The sequence below is a fragment of the Petaurus breviceps genome, unplaced genomic scaffold (genome assembly GCF_028583685.1).
Source record: "Petaurus breviceps papuanus isolate PSGF00001 unplaced genomic scaffold, PetGlider_PUasm1.0 129, whole genome shotgun sequence".
Classification (NCBI taxonomy): Eukaryota; Metazoa; Chordata; class Mammalia; order Diprotodontia; family Petauridae; genus Petaurus; species Petaurus breviceps.
In genome coordinates, this window is record NW_027185665.1 from 4248277 (window position 1) to 4270531 (window position 22255).

The following is a 22255-nucleotide window of genomic DNA, read 5'->3' on the forward strand; positions in this document are numbered from 1 at the left end:
AGTTGTTTGACTCTTTGTCTAGCCACAAATACACAAATCAAGATTCAGTCACACTAAAGGGGGTCCCCCACTAGGGGCAGGGTCCCAGCACATGTGTCCCATGGAAATGCAAGCCATTCCCCTCACTTTGAAATTAAACTTCTGTTTAATTCTTGACCCTCCTGTCTCTAGCCTGTTTGGCTCTGGCCATCCACAGGTTAGAGGTCACTTCCGTCCAGATGACAATGCTATATTTACGACCCTGGCTTAATATTAAATGCTATCCACGTCATTCAGAGGGATGGTTGAGAAATACTGCCAACTCTTACTTCTCCATGGAATTGGAGGTGGAAAGTTGAAATCCACAGATAAGCCAGAAATGTCATCTCAGACAACAGTGTCAACTGTCTCCCTGAAAAACTTTTTTAACAGATTGACTTGCATTTCGCCCCCTCTCTTTATTGGTTCCATCTCTAAAATGAACAGTTGCTCAAAGGGAATGAAGTTAGACAGCAGGAGGGGACTCCAGTTAGACATAGAGGCTGAATAATTTACAAGTTAGATAATGAGCCCCTAACAAATCCAGAGTTGGTTGTACTTGAGGAGAAAGAAGAAAGCAAAAACTCTCCTGTGAAGCAGCTGTGAATAGCACTGGCCAAGACACTTGAGGGAGATGAAAGGAGAACCCATCTCTGGTCTGTCATTTATAGCCTTCAGCAAGTCACTTCCTGCCTGGGTGTCAGCTTTTTCATCTGCAAGTTAAAGGGGTGGGGAAAGTTGCTGTGCTGCATACCCTTAACCCCAGAGATGCCACTACTAGGCCAGATCAAAGAAAGAAGATAAGGGAAAAAAATGGAAAAAAAAATATTTAGAGTAACTTTTTTTTTGTGGTGGCAAAGAACTGGAAACTAAGGGAGTGCTCTTTAACTTGGGAATGGCTGAAAAAGTTATGGTATGATAATGTAATGGAATACTATTTGGTCTAAAAATGAAAAGGGATCATGTCAGAGAAACCTGGGAATATTTGTATGAATTCATGTAAAGTGAAGAGAGCAGAATGAGAATGACTTATACTGTAATATAAATGTAAAAATGCAGAATTTCGAAAAACTTGAAGAACGATCAGTGAGGTTACAGACCAAAGAATCTAGAGCACTGACAAGGAAGCATGTTCCCTAACTCTTGACAGAAAGGTGACTAAATATTCAGAATGAGTCACATTTTGGGACATGAGAGTTAAAAGATTTGCTTTGCTTAATTATAGTTACTTGTTACAAAGCATTTGCTTTTGTTTCTTTTTCTAAAAGTGATCAGTAGCATTATATAATCTGTATCAAATTGCTTAACATTTCAGGGAGGGGAAGAGATAAAAGGAAGGAAGGAGAGAATTTGGAACTCAAAATTCTTTTTAAAAAAATGTTTAAAATTGTTTTTACGTGTAATCGGGGGGAGAAATAAAACCACATAGAAAAAAGTGGGTGGTAGATAGGAAGTAGAAAAAATAAATAATTAGTCATTAAGAATACAATTTAATTAAAAAATAAAAGATGATAGCTGAAAATAGAAATTATAGCTTAAAAATGAAAAGAAAGGAGCTGGATTAAGTGACCTTTAAATCTTATCATTCTTCATAGTCTTCTTGACCTTCATGAACTTCTGATCTAGTGGAGAGATAAGACTGACGCACAGAAGACAGTTAAATAACTAGCGATGAAAGGCAGGACCAAAGTGAATTCAGAGGCAGAGGAGGGCATTGTAAGCCTTCAAGGCCAGGTTCTGACTGAGGGAATGGAACCCTGGAAGCAGAGTATTTTAACAAGACTTATGGGGGTGGCCAGGTAGCACAGCAAGTAAGAGCACCAGCTCCAGTGTTGAGAAGACCTGGAGATCGAATCCCGGGCTCAGACACTTAGCACCCACCCAGAAACACCTGGCCGTGTAACCTTGAGCAAGTTACTTAACCCCAATTGCTTAAAAAAAAAAAAGACTTATGGTGAAGAATGAGCACGATATGACTTTGAGAAGAAGAACAAGGCTCCTGCTGAGGAGTGGGGAGCTTAGCTGACGTAGGCAGCATAGGCCGCTAGGCTATGGAAAGCCTCATAAACTAGGCTATGGAACATGGACTTAGAGAATTTGCACAATACAGTGGAAAGTTTAATGGCTCTTGAATCAGACGACTCTGGTTTGAAGTCAACATTTCTGCCTATGTCCTGCATAACCTCATTGAAAAGTGCCTTAACCCCTGATGCTCCACTGTTTCACTGTAAAAGAAGAGGTCAGGCTAGATTATCTAGGGTTACTTCCAACCTATGACTTTATCCTATAGATCTGGGAAAGAAAACTTTTTTTTTCCTAAAAAAAGGTCATTTATAACTAGAAGGCATGGTCTCACTCAACACTATCATTCTTTAGATCAAGAAGATAAACCCCTAGAAGTTAAGGGCTGTGCCAACAGTGCCAGCAACAGAGCCAGGTCTGGTCCCTAACTCCTACTTGGTTGTTGCTGGGGTTTTTTGACCCCATCACAGAGCTTCAGTGATCAACAGAATCTTAAAGCTTGAGCAGGACCTTAGAAATTCTCTAGTCCCGTCCTCTGGTTTTATGGATAAGCACACTGAAGCCCAGAGATGATTTGGTAAAGGTCACACAGCCAGTAAGAACTGAAGGGTGGTGGTTTTTAGTTCAGGTGGGAGGGTTGGATGTGGGAGAATAGAAGAGTTTGGAGTTCAGTAGAGACCAATGCAACTTGTGGTGCTTGGTTTCTTTTGGAAAGGTCTGTTTTTTTCAAGCCAGCACTGCCTTTCAGCTTCCCCTAAATAAACTGCAGCTGGCCTCCTCTCCACCTTCTCTGTTTCCTTGGCTGTTTTTATATTCCTCCCCCCCCCCCTCAGAATTTCGAGGAGAGGATAAACCCCAAGGCTCTTTCCTAACTAGGGTCTCTTACTTTCTTTGTACGTACTTTTTCCTTTGGAGATCTCAACTGCTCCAGGGGTTGCAATCCTTGCTTCTGTGCAGATGATTCCCAAATTAGTAACACTTCGTTCCCTAGCTCCCTTCCCTTGAGTTCTCTGCTCATTTCCAGTTGCTCCATGGGTATGTCTTCAAACTCAACAAGGTCCAAACAATTCCTGCTATACTTTTCCTCCAAACCTGCCATCCCTCTTGGGGCAAAGGGGATAAACATAGAGTGACTAAATGGGTGACACTTTTATGACAGGTTTGAATGTTCCCTTCCAGTTCTAAATCCTAATTTTATTTTTTGCTTTTTGGAGGGCAATTGGGGTTGACTTGCCCAAAGTCACACGGCTAGCAAGTGTGTCAAGCATCTGTGGTCAGATTTGAACTCAGGTCCTCCTGACTCCAGGGCCGGTGCTCTATTCACTGTGTCACCTAGCCATCCCTCTAATTTTTTTTTTTTAATTTCATGCCCTTCTCACTTTTTAGGCTTTAACACCATGCCTCAGCTACAGGCTCACACGGGACTCTCCCTCAGTGCCTGGAACCTCCTAACCCCAGGAAAGGCATCCTTCTCAGTGGTCTTCTCACCCTGGAGTATCTCTCCTCTATGCCCTTCCCCTCCTTTTATTATTGAGCTCCTCTCAGCTCCTCTGTTTGGGAAGGAGAGGCCCTGCAGAGATGAGGTGACAAGGGACTATATTTTGTTCAGAAAGGTAATAAAGGCCCAGATAAAGATGATATCTTGATTTTTTGTTTTAGGTTTGTTTTTTTTTACTTTCACTTCCAAATTCTGTTCCTTCCTCCACCCTTCCCCACCCATTGAGAAGGCAAGAAATGCAATACCCATTATATATATGAAATCATGCAAAACATTTCCATATTAGCCATGTTGTGAAAAAAAAAAGCAAGAAAATAAAGAATGAGGAAAAATGTGCTTCAATCTGCACTCAAGAATACATCAGTTCTCTATAGATCTGGAGGTAGATAGCATTTTTCATTATGTGTCTAAAAAAGATACTTTAAAGGAACAATCAACAGGATTTGGTAATTTGGAAATAGGAGAAAGATTCCTTCTCCGATAGTCTAAAATATGGTGCTCATATGTATAGATGAGGTTTCTGTGCAGGGATAACTGGTGATCTCATTAATGTGGATAGGTAATGTAGGAATGGAAACTAATCAGGCAAGAGGAAGATAATGAGTTAAGTTTGGGATATGTCAAGTTTGAGGTGAAAGTGAGTCGTCTAACACATGGATTGTAACACAGTCCTGGACTGTGGATATAGATTGGAGAGTCATAAACATAGAGCTGATATTTGAAGTAATGAAACGGCGGGGCGGAGGGGGGGACAGAGAGACAGAGATATACAGAGAAAGATGGGAAGAGAAAGGAGGGAAGAAGAGAGGAGAGGAGAGAAGAAGAGAGGAGAGGAGGAAAAGGAGGGGAGAAAAGGAGAAAGGAAGGGAGAGGAGAGGAGGGGAGGAGAGGGGGGAGGAGAGGAAGGAAGGAAGGAAGGAAGGAAGGAAGGAAGGAAGGAAGGGAAGTGGAATGAGGAGTCACACTAATTTATAATATAAACTCATTTGTAAAAGAAGCCAGAGCCTAGCCTTTGCACAGACTCAGGTTAAAAAGAGAAAGAATTATCAGAGGGGACCAAGAATAAAGAAATTAAAAGATGGGAGGAAGTCCCAGGAAAAGTCAATGCCACAGTGGAGCAGAAATGAGGAATATTAAGACAAAAATGGTTGTGGTCATTGGTATTAAGCATCAGAGAGGTCAAGGTGAATGAGGACTGAGAAAAGGTAATGAAATCGACCAAGAGGAAGGTCACTGGAGATCTCTGAGAGAGACAAGTAAGGGGATGGAGCCTAAATTGTAAGGGGTTGAGGAAGGCATGGGTGGTGAGGAAATGGAGACATCGTAATAGAGGTTTGTCAGGCACAGGAAGTGGAGAAATAGAAGGGTAACTTTTGGACCCAGCAGGATGCTAAAGCAGCTGAGTTTTGCTTTGTTGTTTTTATGTTTGATGGGGGAGGCCTGAGTTCATCTGAAAGCAGAGAGGGGAGCAGCAGAGAGTAAGAAGTGGGCCTTCACTCTCACACCTGAATTACCTTAATAGATTATTCAGTAGGTGTCCCTTCGGCCTATCTCTGTCTCTCTATTTCACTGGAACAAGTCTAAGTTTCTCTGTCTCTCTTTCTGTAATCTGGCTTCACCCTCCCTGTTCAAGCACACACATGTATGTGTGCATATTATATGCTGTGTTTGTCCTTTGTTTTTAAAGAGGACCGTGGCATCAGGGAATGATGACATGACTTGCAGTTGACTTTGATTTGAATGAAGGAGGGCTGTGCAAGGTCACCAGCTTCACTTCCTCCTCCAGAGCTATCTGGGTCCAGAGGCCAGATATTCATCAGGGCAGCTGGAGATGACCCAGGATGCAATGGGGGACCCTGGCCCTTTTAGGCTAAGGCCTTTTCAGTTACTCAGCACGAGGTAACCTAACACCCATTCAGTGAATAGGCCTCTTTAAGAAGTGATTTAAAGCACGGCCCCTTTAATTAAAAAAAAAAAAGTAAGCTGGGAGGGGAAGACCCTAAACTGTTACCATGGACACTCAGTACAAGCCAGGAGGGCCGAAAATACAGCTATTAAGTGGAACATGGGCAGGGACCTATTGTGGTCCAATCTATGAGCTTCAGGGTGAACTGGGTTTAAGATACAAAGAAAGGAAGGGTGGAAGGAAGGGTGGAAGGAAGGGTGGAAGGAAGGGAGGGAGGGAGGAAGGGAGGAAGGAAGGAAGGAAGGAAGGAAGGAAGGAAGGAAGGGAAGAAAGACAGGAAGATTTTTTTTCTTTCTTTTTCCTTTCCTTCTTTCCTTCCTTCATATTATATGTATGTATGTATACATACATAGATGAATATATTCATGTTTTCTACTCTTTATTAATCCGATCATATATTAAGCTTCCTTCCATGTATGTGTTTTTCTGATGCAGTGTCCACTACCTGAAAAACCCTCATTTCCCTTCAATTTACCCACATGTATGCAAGAACCAAAGCCTGTCTCAAGTTTCCATTCCTCCTTTATGAGGCCTTTTCTGATTACTCCAGGTATCTCTCCCTTCTCCTAACTCTAACTATGCTTAAACACTACAGAACATATTTTACCCATTTATAATGTAATTGTTTTCCTCTGTCTGGGCAGGCAGGTGGGTGGTGCAGGGGATAGAGCTCTAGGCCCAGAATCAGGAAGGCCTCACTTAAAATCTGGCCTTAGACACTCTGAGACTCTGGGCAAATCACTTAACCTCTGGTTGCTTCAGTTTCCTCAGTTGTAAAAAATGGGGAAAATAATTGCATCTACCCACCCAAGAGTTTGTGGGGCACATAGGCACTTAATAAAACTTGTTTCCTTCCTTTCTTCCTTTCCCACAAGATTGTGAATTCCATTATGACAAGGATTGTGTCGTATACTTCTTCAAAGTCCAACCCCTCAAGCCCATCTCCAGTCCGGACACATAAGGATAGGGACTGGATCTGTGGTCCATTGAGGAGAGGGGGGAGTAGGAATAAGCATCTATATAGTGCCTACTATGTGCCAGATGCTGTGTTAATTTACAAAGATTATCCTATTTCATCTTCACAAAAGCCCTGAGGTAGGTGCTTTTATTATCTCCATTTTACATTCGAGGGAACTGAGGCAGACAGCCATGAAGAGATGGGCAAAGGCCCATTGCCATATGGAGCTCCCAGATGAACAATCTCTCTCTACCAGGAGAGAGCAGTGCTTGTGTCCTCTCTGCAGTTTAGAGAGTTGCCATAGTACTGAGCATTTGTGACTTGCTCCTGAACACGAAGGCTGTATGGATCAAGGGCAGAATTTGAACACAGGTCTTCCTGATGTCAAGGTCAGCTTTTTATTCCTTACACCAGAGGTGTTCAACACATTGCTTGTGGCCTATCAACACTCCAAAGTGTTCTCCAAGCTAAATTAAAATGCAATTAGGAAATATTTTAAAAAGTAAGTACCAAATATATACAATATATACAAAAAAATACCAAATATATACAAAAAATACCAAATAATAAAGTAATACCAAAAAAACTCCAGAAAATATTACATTTGAAAACTATGTCAGTATGTAGCCTGCATAATCCTTATATATGGATTAGAGGTCCCAGTTTCTGAGTGTGACACCTCTGAGCACATAATCCAGGGATTTCTCCATAAATACCTCTTAGTTTACTCATTTATTGACTATTCACCCAACACAGCTTGATTATCAGCTCCACCTTGTTTTTTTCTTCCTAAGAATTGCTACATTACTAGAAAAACCCAGCTGAAAAGATGGGACAGAATCCCAAACCGTGCTACAAAGAGACACACCAAGTTCAAGAGCAGACACTGCTTAAACCAGTACTAGCTCCCACATGAGAACGGAAATCAGTTCAGACATGCAAGGATCTAAATCATATTCCCCAAATAGCCAACGGACACAAAGATTCATTCTATTCATGTTGGGACCAAATAATTCCAGTCCTATTTCTAGTTTTGCAAAAGAAAACATGCTCTCCTTTCAAACATTCTTGATGAAAAAACCAGAGTTGAACAGAAAATTTGCCATTCATATACAAGAAGCAAGGAAGCATGAGAAGGTAAACAGGGAAAAGAGATCATAAGGAACTTATCAAAGTTGAACTATTAACATTCCTACATGGAAAAACAATAATTGTAACTTATGAAATTTTTCTCAGTATGAGAATAGTTGAAGGGAATAGAAATGTATATATATGTATGTATATATATGTATACATACATATATGTCTATATAGGCGGGTATATGGGCATATGAATACATATGTGAGTGTGTGTATATATGTGTACAGGTATACATAGACAGAGGGTCCAGGACCAATTGAATAGTAAGGGATGATACTTAAAAGGTGAAATTAAGAGGTGAGAGAGGAATATAGAAAGAAGAGATGGGGAGAGACAGAATGGGATAAATTATCTCATATAGAAGAAGAGGCAAGGGAAATGGTTACAATGGAGGGGAAGAGCAGGAAGGTAAAAGAGAATGAGTCAACCTTATTCTCATCGAATTGGGCTTAGGGAGGGAATGACATACACACTAAATCTCACCCTGCAGGAGAGTAGGGGGGAAGGGGATGAGAGGGGGGATAAAGGAAGGGAGGGCAGGCTGGGGGGAGGGAAGTTGGAAGCAACCACTTTTGAAAAGGGACAGGACCAAAGTAGAGAATAAAACAAGTGGATGGTGGGATGGGATGGAGGGAAATATAGTCAGTCTTTCACAATATATCCACTATGAAAATGTTTTGCATAGCTATACATGTACAACCTATATTGAATTGCTTATCTTCCCAGTAAGGGTGGGTGACAAGGGAGGTAGGGAAATAATCTGGAATTCAAATGTTTAAAATCAAATGTTTAAAAATATATATTATTATTATTTTACATGTAACTGGGAAATAAGATATACAGCACCTGGGGCATAGAAATCCGCCATGCCCTACTGGAAAGTTGGAGGGGGGATGGCGGAAGATATAGGAGAGAGCAGATTGGGGGAGGGGATATTCAGTGGGATTGCTGTTTTGGGGTGGTAGGTAGGGGAAAAATGGGGAGAAAATCTGTAACTCAAAATCTTGTGGAAATGAATGATGTAAACTAAAAAATAAAAAAAAAAGAAACTACAAAAAAAGAAAACTTGCTCTCTCTTTGCCCAACTCCCACAATTTTCAGAATCCTACACATAATACAACCTTCTTGGTATGATATTCAAGCAATGAAGCAGTAAGATAGGTAACTGAAATGGCATGGAACTAGAGGGGCAGCTAGGTGGTGCAGTGAATAGAGCACTGGCTCTGGAATCAGGAGGACCTGAGTTCAAATTTGAGCTCAGACGCTTGACACAACCTGTGTGACCTTGGGCAAGTCACTTAACTCCAAATGCCTTGTCTTCCCCCCTCCAAAAAAGAAAAAAAAAAGGAATGGAATTAGAGACAAAAACTCTGTGTCTTCATCAGATCAGCAGATGCTGCTCTGAAATAGGTCTGGTCCAGCCTACTGGTTTGGCCTTCAAGTTACCAGACATATTCCTGGTCAACATCAGACAGCCCCATCAATTCAACAAATCATCCTTGAAATTACTTTGCTTGTTAGAATTACTTTTTTTTTTTGTCATGAATAAGTCACTGTTAGTGCAACTGATTTTTCCTGAATTGTTATATTGAAATAAAATATATCCTTATTGTTATCATTGTATGTTTAAAATAATGTAGGACATGAGTCCTCAGCATGAATAAAAAATGGAAATTATTATTTTAATTTTTTTATATTGGAAAAGAATGAACTTTTTACACACACACGTACACACACACACACACACACACACACTTTGACCCTTTGTCTTAACTCTGGGTTTCCATTCACTGACATCACAGTCAAATTCAGCGAACATTTATTAAGTGTACACTGTACAGGGCACTAGGATGACTGCCCATGTTTTCTCTACAGTAGAAGCGTCCAGCAGTGGAGGATGGCACTCCCAAGTGCCATCAGAACCAGATTAAAACGTAATTGGGAAACATTTAACAAAATAAACAAAAATATAATAGAACATACATAATGTTAATATATGATTTTCCAGGTCAATATACTACCTGCAGGAAGCCTTGGATGTGGTGCAATGGCTCCCATTTCCACTTGGGCTTGGCCCCTCTGCTGCACAGTGAGGATGAAGAGTAGGCCCAGAATGGAAGACAAGTCTTCCATAGGACGACAGAATCAGCTCATGGATCCAACCGCCTTATCTTATAGATGGGGAAAGAGAAGGTGAGCTACACGATTAGCTGTAGCGTTGGGACTAGAACGCTGGTTGTCCTGTCTCATGGAATCAAATGATCTTTACAGTTGGAAGGAACCTAACGGGCCATCCAGTCTAACCAATATCTAGCTAAGACTTCCCTTTATAACATCTCCAAAAATTAGTCATTCAGCCTTCGCCTGAAAACCACGAATGAGGGAAAACCCATGACTTCTCAAAGCAGTATATTCCACCTTGAGAAAGTTCCAATTGTTAGGACATTTTTCCTTGCATACGACTAAAATGTGCCTCTTTGTAGCGTCTACTCATTTTTCCAACTCCGGCCCTCTAAAACTGAGCCTGACAAAGTGAATCTCTCTTCCACATGAACACACTTTGAAAATTTGAAGAGTTAACACGTCCCCCAAGTCTTCTGCAGCTAAACATCCTCAGGTTATCACACGGCACAATGCCATGGCCTTTCACTGTCCTGTTTTTCTCTATATTATCTAGCTTATAAACGTTCTCCTGAAATACTGTGCTCACAACCAAACACAACCCAAGATTCAGTCTTATAGCTCAGTGTTCATTCTGTGCTATTTTTTAGAAATGAAGCATTTGGTATGGACTCGGACAAACTGACTTACCCCTCTAGATCTCAGTTTCCTCATCTGTCAAATGAGAGGAATGGATAAGATAATTTCCAAGTTCCTTCCAGAAAGTTTAGCATTCTTTGATTCTATAATTTTCTGCATATTTGTTTTTGTCCCACTGCCTAGAGAAGCTCTGGGTCCTTTCTGTTTAGTTGAATTTGTGAGTGATCATGGAGAATAATTTTGGGAAATCAATGAAACAAATATTGCTTCCAGTTTATCTATCTCCCCTACATAGAAACTTAGCCAACTCTCCTTACTGTTTTCCCCCCAGCTTTGGCCACTGTACAGATTCATTAATAATGCTCCGTAGGTTTTTTTAATGGGCTATTTCAGAAGCAAGGACTTACTGCCTGAAAAATGAGGAAGGAATTCATTTTATAGATTAGGCCAGACATCAAAAAACCAAGATTAAATGGTCATTTCTTACTATTCAGTAGAATGTTATTCATTTCAATTAGAGTCAACAGAAATGTTTGTTGAAATGCATTGTTTGTTGAAACAACAAGCCTATGTTTTGAAAAAACTTTTATCCTGTTACAGAATCTGGTCCTAACATAATTTCTTCTGGTTAGGTTTGCAATCATTTGGAGTCACCTTCAAAAACCAAACACCCCAATTTCCCAACATAATTGGAAAACATTCATCAAAATAAATAAAAATACAATGGAACATAAATAATGTTAATATGTGGTTTTCAAAGTTAAAATGCTGCCAGTAGAGATCTTTCTGCATGGTCTAGTGGCCCCCATTTGACACCACTGGTCTACAATGAGTATGAGGAGTAGGCTAGGCACAGATGAATGCTATTCTATAAGAGGATAGAATCAATCAATCAATCCAACCTTCTTTTATCGATAAGGACACTGAGTTCAGGATCCCAGTGCAAGTGGGGAAAGCAGGCTTGTTTTCTCCTCTATTGTTTATCTGTTTTCTTTTGGAAATTCTCAAATGTTGCAATAATAGCAACAGTCATACTGACATCTTTCTAGTGTTTTAATTTTTGCAAAGTGCTTTGCATATATTATCTCCCAGTATGAACAACTGCACAGTTTCTAGCTAATCACATGTCAGTTTCCAAATCTACCCACTTATAAATGCCCTGCAGCCCACCCCCCAGCCCCTGCCAAAGCCAACTTACTTCTTATTGCATAAGCCTTGGGAACCACCGAATTCAGATCAGAAAGGAACTCATCAGTGTCTTGAAAGCACCTCAAAGAAAGGTTTCATGCAGAAAAAGCACAAGACCAATGAAGAAGGAGCCAAAGTGCTGACACTCCGGGGGCATGGTTTTCCCTTTTACCTGTCCAAATGGAGTGCTCTTCTCGGAGGTAGAAGCCTCTATTTATGGAACCTTAGGTTGTGCGTAAGAAGAGAATGTGATCCTTCTTTCTCTTAACTTGTACAAACAAGCTGTGTTGTCTCCAACACTTGCAGAGTAGCCAAGATGAACAAAGCATGAAAGACAATTTACACACAACTTATTACTGTTAAATAGAATAGATCTCTGGATTCATGTGTTCTTCAGATCACCTGCTTTCCATTAGCTATGCAGATCGAAAGGTCCATTTCATATAGAGAAGCCTAGTTTCCTTTAGTTGGAAAGCACTGTGTAACATTCTGGGGTTTCAAATATCCAAAGCATGTTCCACCTAAAATACTCGATGGTAACACTCATTTTTTGGTCAAGAATAACCAAAAATTTAACTCTTAAAAAAGATTAACACTAAGGAAACAACTATGGTGCCCTCCCCCCATTTCTGTTTGCATGTAACACCACTGGTCTACAATGAGTATGAAGATTAGACTGGGAACAGAGAAGTAGTATTCTTTAGGAAGTTAGAATCTTCCTTAAAGTAGACAAACACTAAGAAAATTATTGTTCATGTTTGTATACATGCAGTCTGTTGGGTCAAACTTTTAATATAAATATATGTCCTTAATTTCCTTGGGAATTGACATATTCTTGAATCAGATTTGTGGTAGATATGATTTTGGTGGGGGAAGATTCAGATCAGAAAACAAGGTAGTCTAAATTTTATTTTTTACAAAACTAGCTTCAATGATGAACTCTAATGTAAAAGTAGAGCAAGTTACTTCTTCCATGCCCTGAATTATGTAAAAAGTTAGCCAGATGCCCACAGACAACAGGAAAGGGAACCACCAGCAAAGTCAATGCCAGTACAATCAGGGGCATGCTGGTAAATGTTTAACAACCTGAACTTCAGGGAAAATGTATACTGAACACACTTTTAAGTTTAATCTGCATTATTAACATTTACTCTATCACTCTCTTAAGTTTAGATACTCAACAAAATAATAAATCAAGTCCTGGTTTGTAGGTTTGCCCATTTCTGAAAATTTAACAATTAGCTCAGAAAGTTGCACTTGGCTCCAGTACATCCCTGCAAACAAGCCAGCAGCAGCCCAGCAATACCAGCAAGACCAGAGCTCTGTATCTGAAGCAAACAAGAGCTGAGGACTTTCCCAGAAAGCTGGGTGGTTGAAATCCCACACCAGGGAACCTTGGAAGCCATCAGTAGTGGCAGTGACTCGTGTAGGCTTGGTCCTTATTGCTGTTGTTCTTCAGTCCTGTCCAACTCTTTGTGACCCCATTTGGGGTTTTCTTGGCAAAGGTACTGGAGTGATTTATCCTTTCCTTCTCCAATTCATTTTCTAAATGAGGCAACTGAGGCATATAGGGTTAAGTGACTTACCCAGAGTCACACAGCTGGTAAAAGTCTGAGGTCAAATTTGAACTCAAATCTTCCTGACTCCAGGCTAGATGCCCTATCCACTGTGCCACCTACCCGCCCTGTGGCTTTGGTGGTCCTCAGAAGAGGACACCCTAGCAAGGCTCCAAGGACACTTGCATTTTTCTCCTGAGATGCCATAGAAAGACATGCACAACCAGTGCCCTAAACCTCAAATATCTGTTTCCAAATGTACTTAACCCCAGGAAGTAGAGGTTAACACAGGAACCCAAGTAACCCAGATCAAGAATAATTTGCACCCATAATCCCACCCAAAAGTGTGGCAAGGGGCAGGGATGGGGAAATAAGACTGCAGAGATGAGTAAGACAAAGAAAACACCGACCACTATAAAGAACTATTATAGATCTAGAGATATACCAAAAACCCCAACCAAAAAGTGACTATCACTGTAATAATTTCAAGCAGAAATTCAAAGGAAAAAATGGATTTTTCCACAAAGACTTCATGAGTACCTAGAAGAAATAAAGCAAGAGATAAAAAAAATGAAATTAAAAAACTCTTTTGGAGTAAAGAATTGAAAAGAGAAGAGAAAATACTTAACTTTATCAAAGCAATATACTCCCTTAAAATTAGAAGGGACCAAATAGAAATAAATGGCTTCAGAAGATAGTAAGAAATATTAGAACAAACTCAAAAGATTGACTAAACACAAGAAAATGCAAGATATCTGATATCAAAAAGAACTGAGCTAGAAAACAGTTCAAAGAGAGATCATTCAGAAACTATTGGACTCCCTGAAAACCATGAAAAAAAAATCCTGGACACTATATTTCAAGAAATCGCAAATGAAAACTGATCAGATCTATTAGAACCAGAGGGCAAAATGAAGACAGAAAGAAACTAGTGACTACCTCATAAAAGGAAACGTCCCAGGAATGTCATAACCAAAACCCAGAGACTCTGCATCAAAGGAGAAATGTCAAAAGCATTCACAAATAAGAAACTCAAAAAACTATAAGCTACAGACATGATCATACAAGACCTGGCAGCTATTGCTTAGAATGACAGGGAACCTGGTAACATAATATTCCAAAACACAAAAGACATGGGTTTTCAACCAACAATACCTGACCCTGAAAAGCTGAGTATAATCCTACAGAAAAAAAAAGAAATGGACCTAGAGTTGAAGAGAAAACTTTTTTTCTATTGATTTTATTTTTAATTTAGGAAATAAAACAAGCATTTCCATAACATCATAGAATAATAAAAAGATTGTGCATGAAACTGCAGATCTATTGTATACTACTTGCTATTCCTTTTAAATACATAATGAATTTATAATGTAAATTTCTTTTTTTCTTCTCTTCCCCCACTCTGCCCCAGAGATGGTTACCATTAAACACAAATGTGTGTGAATTTATATACACACACATACATCTACACACACCTACAAACATACGTGTGTGTGTGTGTGTGTGTGTAAGACCATTCTATATATGCTTCTTTTGTCAGTTCTTTCTCTGGACGCAGAAAACTTCTTCCTTCATATATCCTTTGTAGTTAATGTGAATGTTTATAATAGTCAAAATGACTTAGTTGCTCAAGTTATTCTTAAAAGAATATTGCTGTTACTGTTACAAAATTCTCTTGGTTTTGCTTATTTCTCTCTTCATTACTTCATCCAAACCTGCCCGTGTTTTTCTAAGATCATTGAGCTCATCATTTCTTATAGCACAGTAGTTTTCCATCATGATCATATACCACGACTTGTTCAGCCGTTCCCCAATGATGGGCATCCCCACAATTTCCCCATGTCCCCTCCCCCAGCTTGTTACTTTCCCCTTCAATCATTTGAGCCAATCTGGTAAAATGATATTTCAAGGTTGCTTTAATTTGCATTTCTCTAATCAATAATGATTTAGAGCTTTTTTGATTTGACTAAAATAGTTTCAGTTTCTTCATCAGAAAACTGCCTGTCCATATTCTTTGATGATTTATCAATTAGAGAATGATTCTTATTCTTATAAATTTATGTATTTGAGATATGAGACCTTTATCTGAGAAACTGTCTATAAAAATTATTTCCCGATTTTCTTCTTTCCTTCTGATACTGGTGTAATGGGAATGTAAATTTTTAAGATCTTCCCTGCCCTTAGGCTAAAGTGCACCTGGGACCTGGGGTGGGAGGCTTGTTTTTCAGTAGATACTTTTTGATTGGGCAGTGGGTCAATAAGGTTGTTACATTCTCTGAGCCAGAAGAAGGCTATATAAACCCTGATTTGAGGCTTTGTTTTGGGGCTCACTTTGAGAAGTGTTCTGTGATTTGATCAGATGAGACTCTGGGAAGCTGGTTGTTGAGAGCCCCTGGCTTTGAAACCCAGATGTTGATTTGGTATGGATGTAATGGTTGGACAGTTTGGAAAGCTGTCTACTTGATCTGTTTCTGCTTGATAATTCTGTCTGTATACTTTGAAGTTTGGGGTGCTGACCTTTTTCCCCTGAACGAGGTAAACGATATATGTTTGACTGGTTAAAGTAAGCTTGTTAACCCATTTTGAGTTGCTTTCCTTTATCAAAGCAGATCCAAGAACCTGTGTTGGCAGCGACCCTGGGGACGCTGGGGTGCTTGCCACTACAACTGGCTACATTTGTTTTATTTGTACAAACCCTTTTTAATTTAATGTAATAGAAATTACCCATTTTATACTTCTGAAGATTTCCAAGTGAGAACTTTGAAATACAAACTCTAGTATCACAAAAAACCTAGAAATGTAAGTTTATTTGAGTAATTGAAAGAGGCTCTAAGAAGACGTAGCACTACTTGTCTATCAGGAGGAGAGGAAAACAAGTCTCCTTGTAAAACATGAACATCTTTGGGAGGCACGAAAAAAGAAAACATAGAGAGAGAGATGTGCATAGTGTGATGTGTGTGGTATGTGTTATAGGGCCTGGAGGTGGCTTGTTTCTCTTCTGAAGGTTTAATAGAGGAAAGGGAAGTGAGAGAAAAAGGAATACTCTAGTGTAGAAGGGAAGAATTTGATTTTTTCATAATTGGTGTGTGAGAAGAGTGTACAAACATGGAGGAAAAGGTGGGGGAAGGGGGCATCAGATGAGCTGCACCCTTATCTGAAGTAGACAAAGAACCATGGAACACGCACACGCACCTGCTCACACACAGCTTTGTGTAGAAAGAAATCAAATGCAATAGGAAACAAGTGGGGATATGGAAAGGAGGGGTAAGAGGGAGGGTAATAGGAAGGAAAGAAATAGTCACAAGCCAAATAAGCTGGGATTAAAGGAGGGGAAAATTAATTAACTAGAACCTAAGGGGGTATCTATCAATTAGGGAAACGCTACACAATTTGTGGGGTAAGAATATAATGGTATTGCCCGGCAGGATGATGAAAAAGAGATGATTTCAGAGAATCCCAGCAAGCAGGATTTGATGCAAAGCGAAGTGAGCAAAATCTGAATAACATATACAAAGACAAGATTATAAAGAAAAACAATTCTGAAAGACTTAAAAACTCTGATCAATGCCATGGTTAGAGCCGTAACAGAGAAATGATTGACTGAATGTGCAGAAAGAGACATATATTTTTGGACATGGGCACTCTGGGAATTCATTTGGCTTGATTCTGCCTATTTGTTACAAGGATTTTTTGTTAACTCTGCTTTTAATGATAGGCAGTCAGGTAAGAGAGAGGTTAGCAATAGTGATGAGAAGAGAGCGATTTAAATATTCTGAAAAATGCATAGAGAAAATAAAAAGATGCTTAGAAAAGAAAAGCAGGATGATTTTGAAAGAACCTTGAGGAATTTCATATCCATGTCGATGCGTATAATAAATAAATAATATGCACACATATGGAACCAAGTGGTATGAAATGGAGCCTTGCATATATTTTGTATACTGCTGTCTATGTGGAAATGCTATTTCTTTTGTGTGTGTATGGGTGTGTGTTTAAGCACAAAATATTAAACAAAACCAAACCACAGACCGTGACTATTTCTGGGAGGGGTCAGCAATTAATAAACACCTTAAGCTCTAGTTGTGCTTCCAGTCTGTTACACACCTGCCCCCTCCCCTGCCCTGGGCGCCCCAGCTCTGCTAGCCTGATTAGTGGGCAGGGCTCCAGTGAAGCGTGTGCAGATATGTTTACCTCCAGCAGCACCTGCACCACCAATGCCTCCAGGCTTTTCTAATGCCGAGCCGCCCCTGTGGTTGACTGGGCAAACCCCAAGTCACCTGACAAGCCGCAAGATTTTTGAAGACAGTGACAGTCCCCGACAAAAAGAAAAAGGATTGCTTTCAATAGTCACCTGAAAATAGTTCCCACACACAAAAGCTGATTCACTTAGAATGTGATTGAATTGGCAAAAATTGAAGCTGCTTCTAGAATACTCATATAACCCAGAGCAAGTCTTCTGTATTCCCATGATCTCAGCATCTTCAATCTCTAGAGAACGTGCAAAGGTATGAAAACAGGTCATCAACACAGGGAACAGCTTCTTCTGATGACAGCCACAGAGGTACATCGAACTTAGGCTGAATGGTCACCTAGGGGCCCACCTGGGCGGCCCTAGAAACTCCCCTTTCTTCCCAGAGGCCACTGCTGAGGAGTTTTTTTTCCATTCCTGCCTGCTGCTTGGTACCTCAACTTTCTCCAAGTTTCTCTCTCTGGTCACTTTTACTCAGTGACAGTACAGGGCAAGACAGGATGGCAAAGAGAAATGGGAGGGGGACTGTCCTCATCCCAGCTGCTGGTCCCTCAGCCCTAGGTGGTCTCCTTGGCAGTGTTCTTAGCTATGTCTCCTCCCCTTCTTAGGGAAACGGCCGCTTCCCCCCCTCCCAGAGTTTCAGATACAGTTCCCTGGAGGAAGTGGCTAGGGAATTCACTGGAATAATATTGTTCCAGTAAAATGCGGATGACTCTTGCCCCAGTCCTTTAAATGCTTCGAGACCCTATTATGAATCTGTGTGCAACAAAGCAGGAAAAAAAAAAAGGATTCGAAGTGAGGGAGGTACAAAGGAAGAAGACTTCCTAGACCCTTGACTATTTCTGTATTTCTAGCCATAAAAAAAAAAGGTGAGAAAAACCTCAAATGCAGTGTGTGCTTTGCTTCAGAAACAGGAGGGGAAATGGGAAAAATATGAGACTGCATTGTTTCTTTGCTCTACAGTGGATCAGGGAAGAGGAAAACCCATGGTCAGAAGCAGAAGGCAGTGTCCATTCAAAGAAGCAGGCAGGCCAATTGATAAAAGGAAGGGAAGTCCTCCAAAAGACTTGGTTGGTCAGTCTTGACCAAGAAGTGTCCCTTGGGACCTACCCTAACAGGAGGTGCTGACACTTCCCTGTAAGCTCCTCACTGAACCTCTGAAACTTTGGCTCCTGCCTTGTAATACTTCTGCTTGTCTCAGTACAACTGACTGATCCACCTTCCTGAGGCCGTGGAAGTCACCAGAGGAAGGTGAAGGAAAAAGAGAAGGAAGGATAGGGAAGACCCCAATTCTTCCCCTGGCCAAGGCTAAAAAAAGTGCGAGGAAGTTTATTGCTGGAATCCTGAGAAAGGTTCCCCTCAGATGCAATAAAGGAGTGAAAAGGTTTGTGCGGAAGCCTGGGAACCTACCTATCTCCCTGGATCAGTTTGTAAAATTAGGAAGTGGGACTAAATTATCTCTAAGGTATCTTTTCAGCCTGACTGATCCATAAACTTCTACAGATGGCATTTGTTTCTACAGGAAAATGCATTTCAGATTTATAGGCTCAAAGATCTAAAACCAGAAGTTTCTTAGATGTCTAGTCCAACTTCTTAATTTATAAATGGGAAAACTGAGGCCCAAAGAAGGGGAATGACTTATCCACGTTCACATAAACAGTAAACAACCGAGCCAACCAGGCCCTCAATTTCCAAATCCTATGTTAATTCCACCACAAGATACTACTAAATAAGTGACTTGTAAATGCCTGAGAATGTTATACTTTTATATCATTTCCTAAGGCAATAATATGAAATTTATTGATGGTCATTAATTCTGCAGAATTTATTTTATTTTTAATCCTGAAGAATTTTTTACTTAAAAAGTTTCAACGTAACATTATTCTATTTTATTTTTAAATCTGCAGAATTTTTTATTTTAAAATTTTTTAATGTAATTTTATTTTTAATTCTGTAGGATTTTAGAAAATCTTTGAAATAGCTTTTACTGATTATAATAATTCCACACAGGGAAATTTAACAAATGTAAATCTATTGACATGATAAGAAAGAAAGTGCCTTAGTCAAAATTGCTTGATTTATCAAGCAATGAGATGTAGCAGCCAAGGCCAACAACAATTCAGAATATAACTTTTTTTTTCCTAAAAATCTCACAGAGAAGAATGATAAAAGATTATAAGCAATATCAACTCATAAACGGAAAGGAGCAATTGAATATAAAACTAGTTTAAAGAAAGCTTGGCAAGAGACCTAAAGAAACAAAGTTTTTCTGAGGGCATTTAAAGACAAAACTGAAAGGAAGAAAATAAATATCTGAGGAAAGATAGATAACTGTGTGTGGTGGGTATAATCAGGCTGGAACACACGACAAAGAATCACGGAGCAAGTCTAGAGTAGAAGACATCCTCAAGTAAATACAGAAGCCAAAAGTGAGATGTCTGATCCCACAGAAAGGTCAGGAGATGGCGGGTGAATGGCCCATGTGTTCTGCCAGGAAGGCCCCCAACAGCTTGGGTGAACTGTGCGTGGTGAATTTATGGAAAGAAATGGATGGATCAACTGATCAGGAAGGAAGACATGGATCAATTGGGTTTTGTATTACTGGAGGGAACATACACATAGATGGGATCAGGGGTCTATTTTGAATGTTTGAGAAATAACTTCACAAATAAAGTAATAGTATTAAGCATCTTAACATCTATAAGGGAAATTGGGAAAACATTTTTTTTTGTTGAATCAAGAAAAATGTCTCCGATTCTACTATATATATATATATATATGTATATGTAGGTATGTGTGTGTAATATATACATATATGTTTTCATTTAGAATGTTTTGCTTCTAAAGTGACAGAATGAAAAGTTGTTGCCACTTACGGTGTCAATAAATGTCAGGCAGATTGCAAAGCAGGTGGAAACCACAAACCATAAGAGAGTTCGGCACGGGGTTAAGCAGGGCACGCTTCTCAGCTTATCGTGGCATCTAGGCCACTTCTGTAATGACAGAATGGCTAGGCATTATTTAGGCAGAATCTTCATTCATCGTGAGACATGATCAGATGAATGGAAGCTGTCCAAAGAGTTGTGTGTGTGCTGTCTCTGTGTAATAATAAGAGTTGTCGTTTATGTAGGGTTTACAATGTGCCAAGCATTGAGCTAAGCACTTTACAAATATTGTCTCTGATCCTCACAACAAGCCTGGGACGTAGGTGCTATTATTAACCTTACTCTATAGTTGAGGTAATGGAGGCAACAGAGATTAGGTGATTAACCCAGGGTCACACAGCTAGTATCTGAGACTTGAATTTGGACTCCGTATTCCTGACTGCAGGCCCCGTACTCTCTACACACTGTGCAACCACACTCGTTTTCTCAGTTCATCAGAAGGCAGTTGTCAGCATGGCTGGTTGTGCAATGAACCAAGTATCTAAGGAGACCACGTTTCCTCTCCTCTCCTCTCTTGATCCTTCTCTGGGACTTTTAATCTGAGAAGCAGCAAACCTGTGATGATGATTAAACTATGATTGCTATAATCTAATGTCGAAGGGAGGAGAGATGGGAAGAACAAGCATTTATTAAGTGCCTACTATATGCCAGGCACTGTCCTAAGGGCTATACAAATGCCTCATTTTATCCTTACAACCGTGCTGGGAGGTAGAGGTTATTATCATCCCCTTTTTACAGTTCAGGAAACTGAGATAGATGGAGGTTGACTTGTTTAGGGTCACACAATTTCTTGTTCAGTGCTTTTCGGTCATGTGTAATCCCATTTGGGGATTTCTTGGCAAAGATACTGGGGTGGTTTGCCGTTTCCTATTCCAGCTCATTTTACAGATGGAGATTAAGTGACTTGCCTAAGGTCACACAGCTAGTAAGTGTCTAAGGAAGGTCAAATTTGAACTCATGTCTTTCCAACTCCAGCCCAGTGCTCTATCCACTGCACTAGACAAAAACAGATTGTTTTTAAACTTGAAACACCCTGAGAAGAGACATGAGAAGAGATACCACATACTACCATGTGAGCCTGGACATCTTTGTGACACCTTTGAGCCTTACTTCCTTATCTGCAAAATGAGGAGGTTGGACTAGATGGCCTCTAAGGTCCATCCCTTCCACCTCAGAGTCTGTGATCCTCTGAATTTCCCTTTAATTATAGAGGGTAACTAACTCATGGCTATAGTATGGCCACACACATACATATTCACATGTACATATGCACATATATGGAAATGTACACACACAAACATCAGAGCAGCAGAAACACCTGTACTGAAACAAGCATTGGACTTGGAATAAGAAGACGTTGATTTGGGTCTTACTTTGGCTTTGTGACTACTGGAAAGTTAAATCATTTTTCTGAGTCTCAGTGCCCTCACCCATAAATTGGAGAAAAATATGCTTATACACCTACTTCATAATGTTATTGTTCAGGATCAAATGAGAGAATTTGTGTGAAAGCATTCTGTAAACTGTAAATACTCTTTAAAAGATGTGTGCTCCAATTTAGGGAAGGATGGGAGATACAATGGCAGGGAAGGGAGACGAATTGTGCCCAGCATGAGTTCTCAGTCTTTTGACTAGAATATGTAAGTATACACACAGAAGGAAAAAGAATTTGTAATTTGAAGCAGCAAATTTCTCATACTAAAATGTTATCCATCCTTGAGTATGAGTCTAAGCCAGCTAGCCCTGACCTAAAGTTTAATCATGGTTTGTTTGTTTTTCTGGGATGAGAAAAATAATTTTTAACTTTTTATCGGCTCATGATCCCATACTGCTTATAGTCCACTTGCACATGTACCATGGAAGGTAAGAAGAAAAGGAATGAAATAAGCATTTATTAAGCACTATATACCAGCCACTCGATCCTCACAACAACCCTGTGAAGTAGGTGCTATTC

The 22255-nt window shown here is 40.0% G+C and overlaps 1 protein-coding gene across 18 annotated transcripts in view; it reads right to left on the reverse strand.

The window, feature by feature from the left end:
* Positions 1-12164, reverse strand: part of LOC138172956 (O-acyltransferase like protein-like) — a 90329-nt gene extending 78165 nt beyond the window's left edge. For 2 of the 18 annotated variants that reach the window (XR_011171279.1, XR_011171278.1), the window contains exons 1-2: positions 11562-12157; positions 9625-9774 (exon numbers count right to left, since the gene is read on the reverse strand). Coding sequence is in view for 3 of the 18 variants with exons in the window: in XM_069102821.1 (XP_068958922.1) it covers positions 9625-9736 (112 nt within the window). In the remaining 15 variants the exon portion in view is untranslated. Of the gene's footprint in view, positions 1-2941; positions 3144-9624; positions 9775-11561 lie in introns of all 18 variants that reach the window. The other 16 variants (XR_011171287.1, XM_069102812.1, XR_011171286.1 and 13 more) reach the window with 15 other exon arrangements.
* Between the last annotated feature and the right edge of the window lie 10091 nt (positions 12165-22255).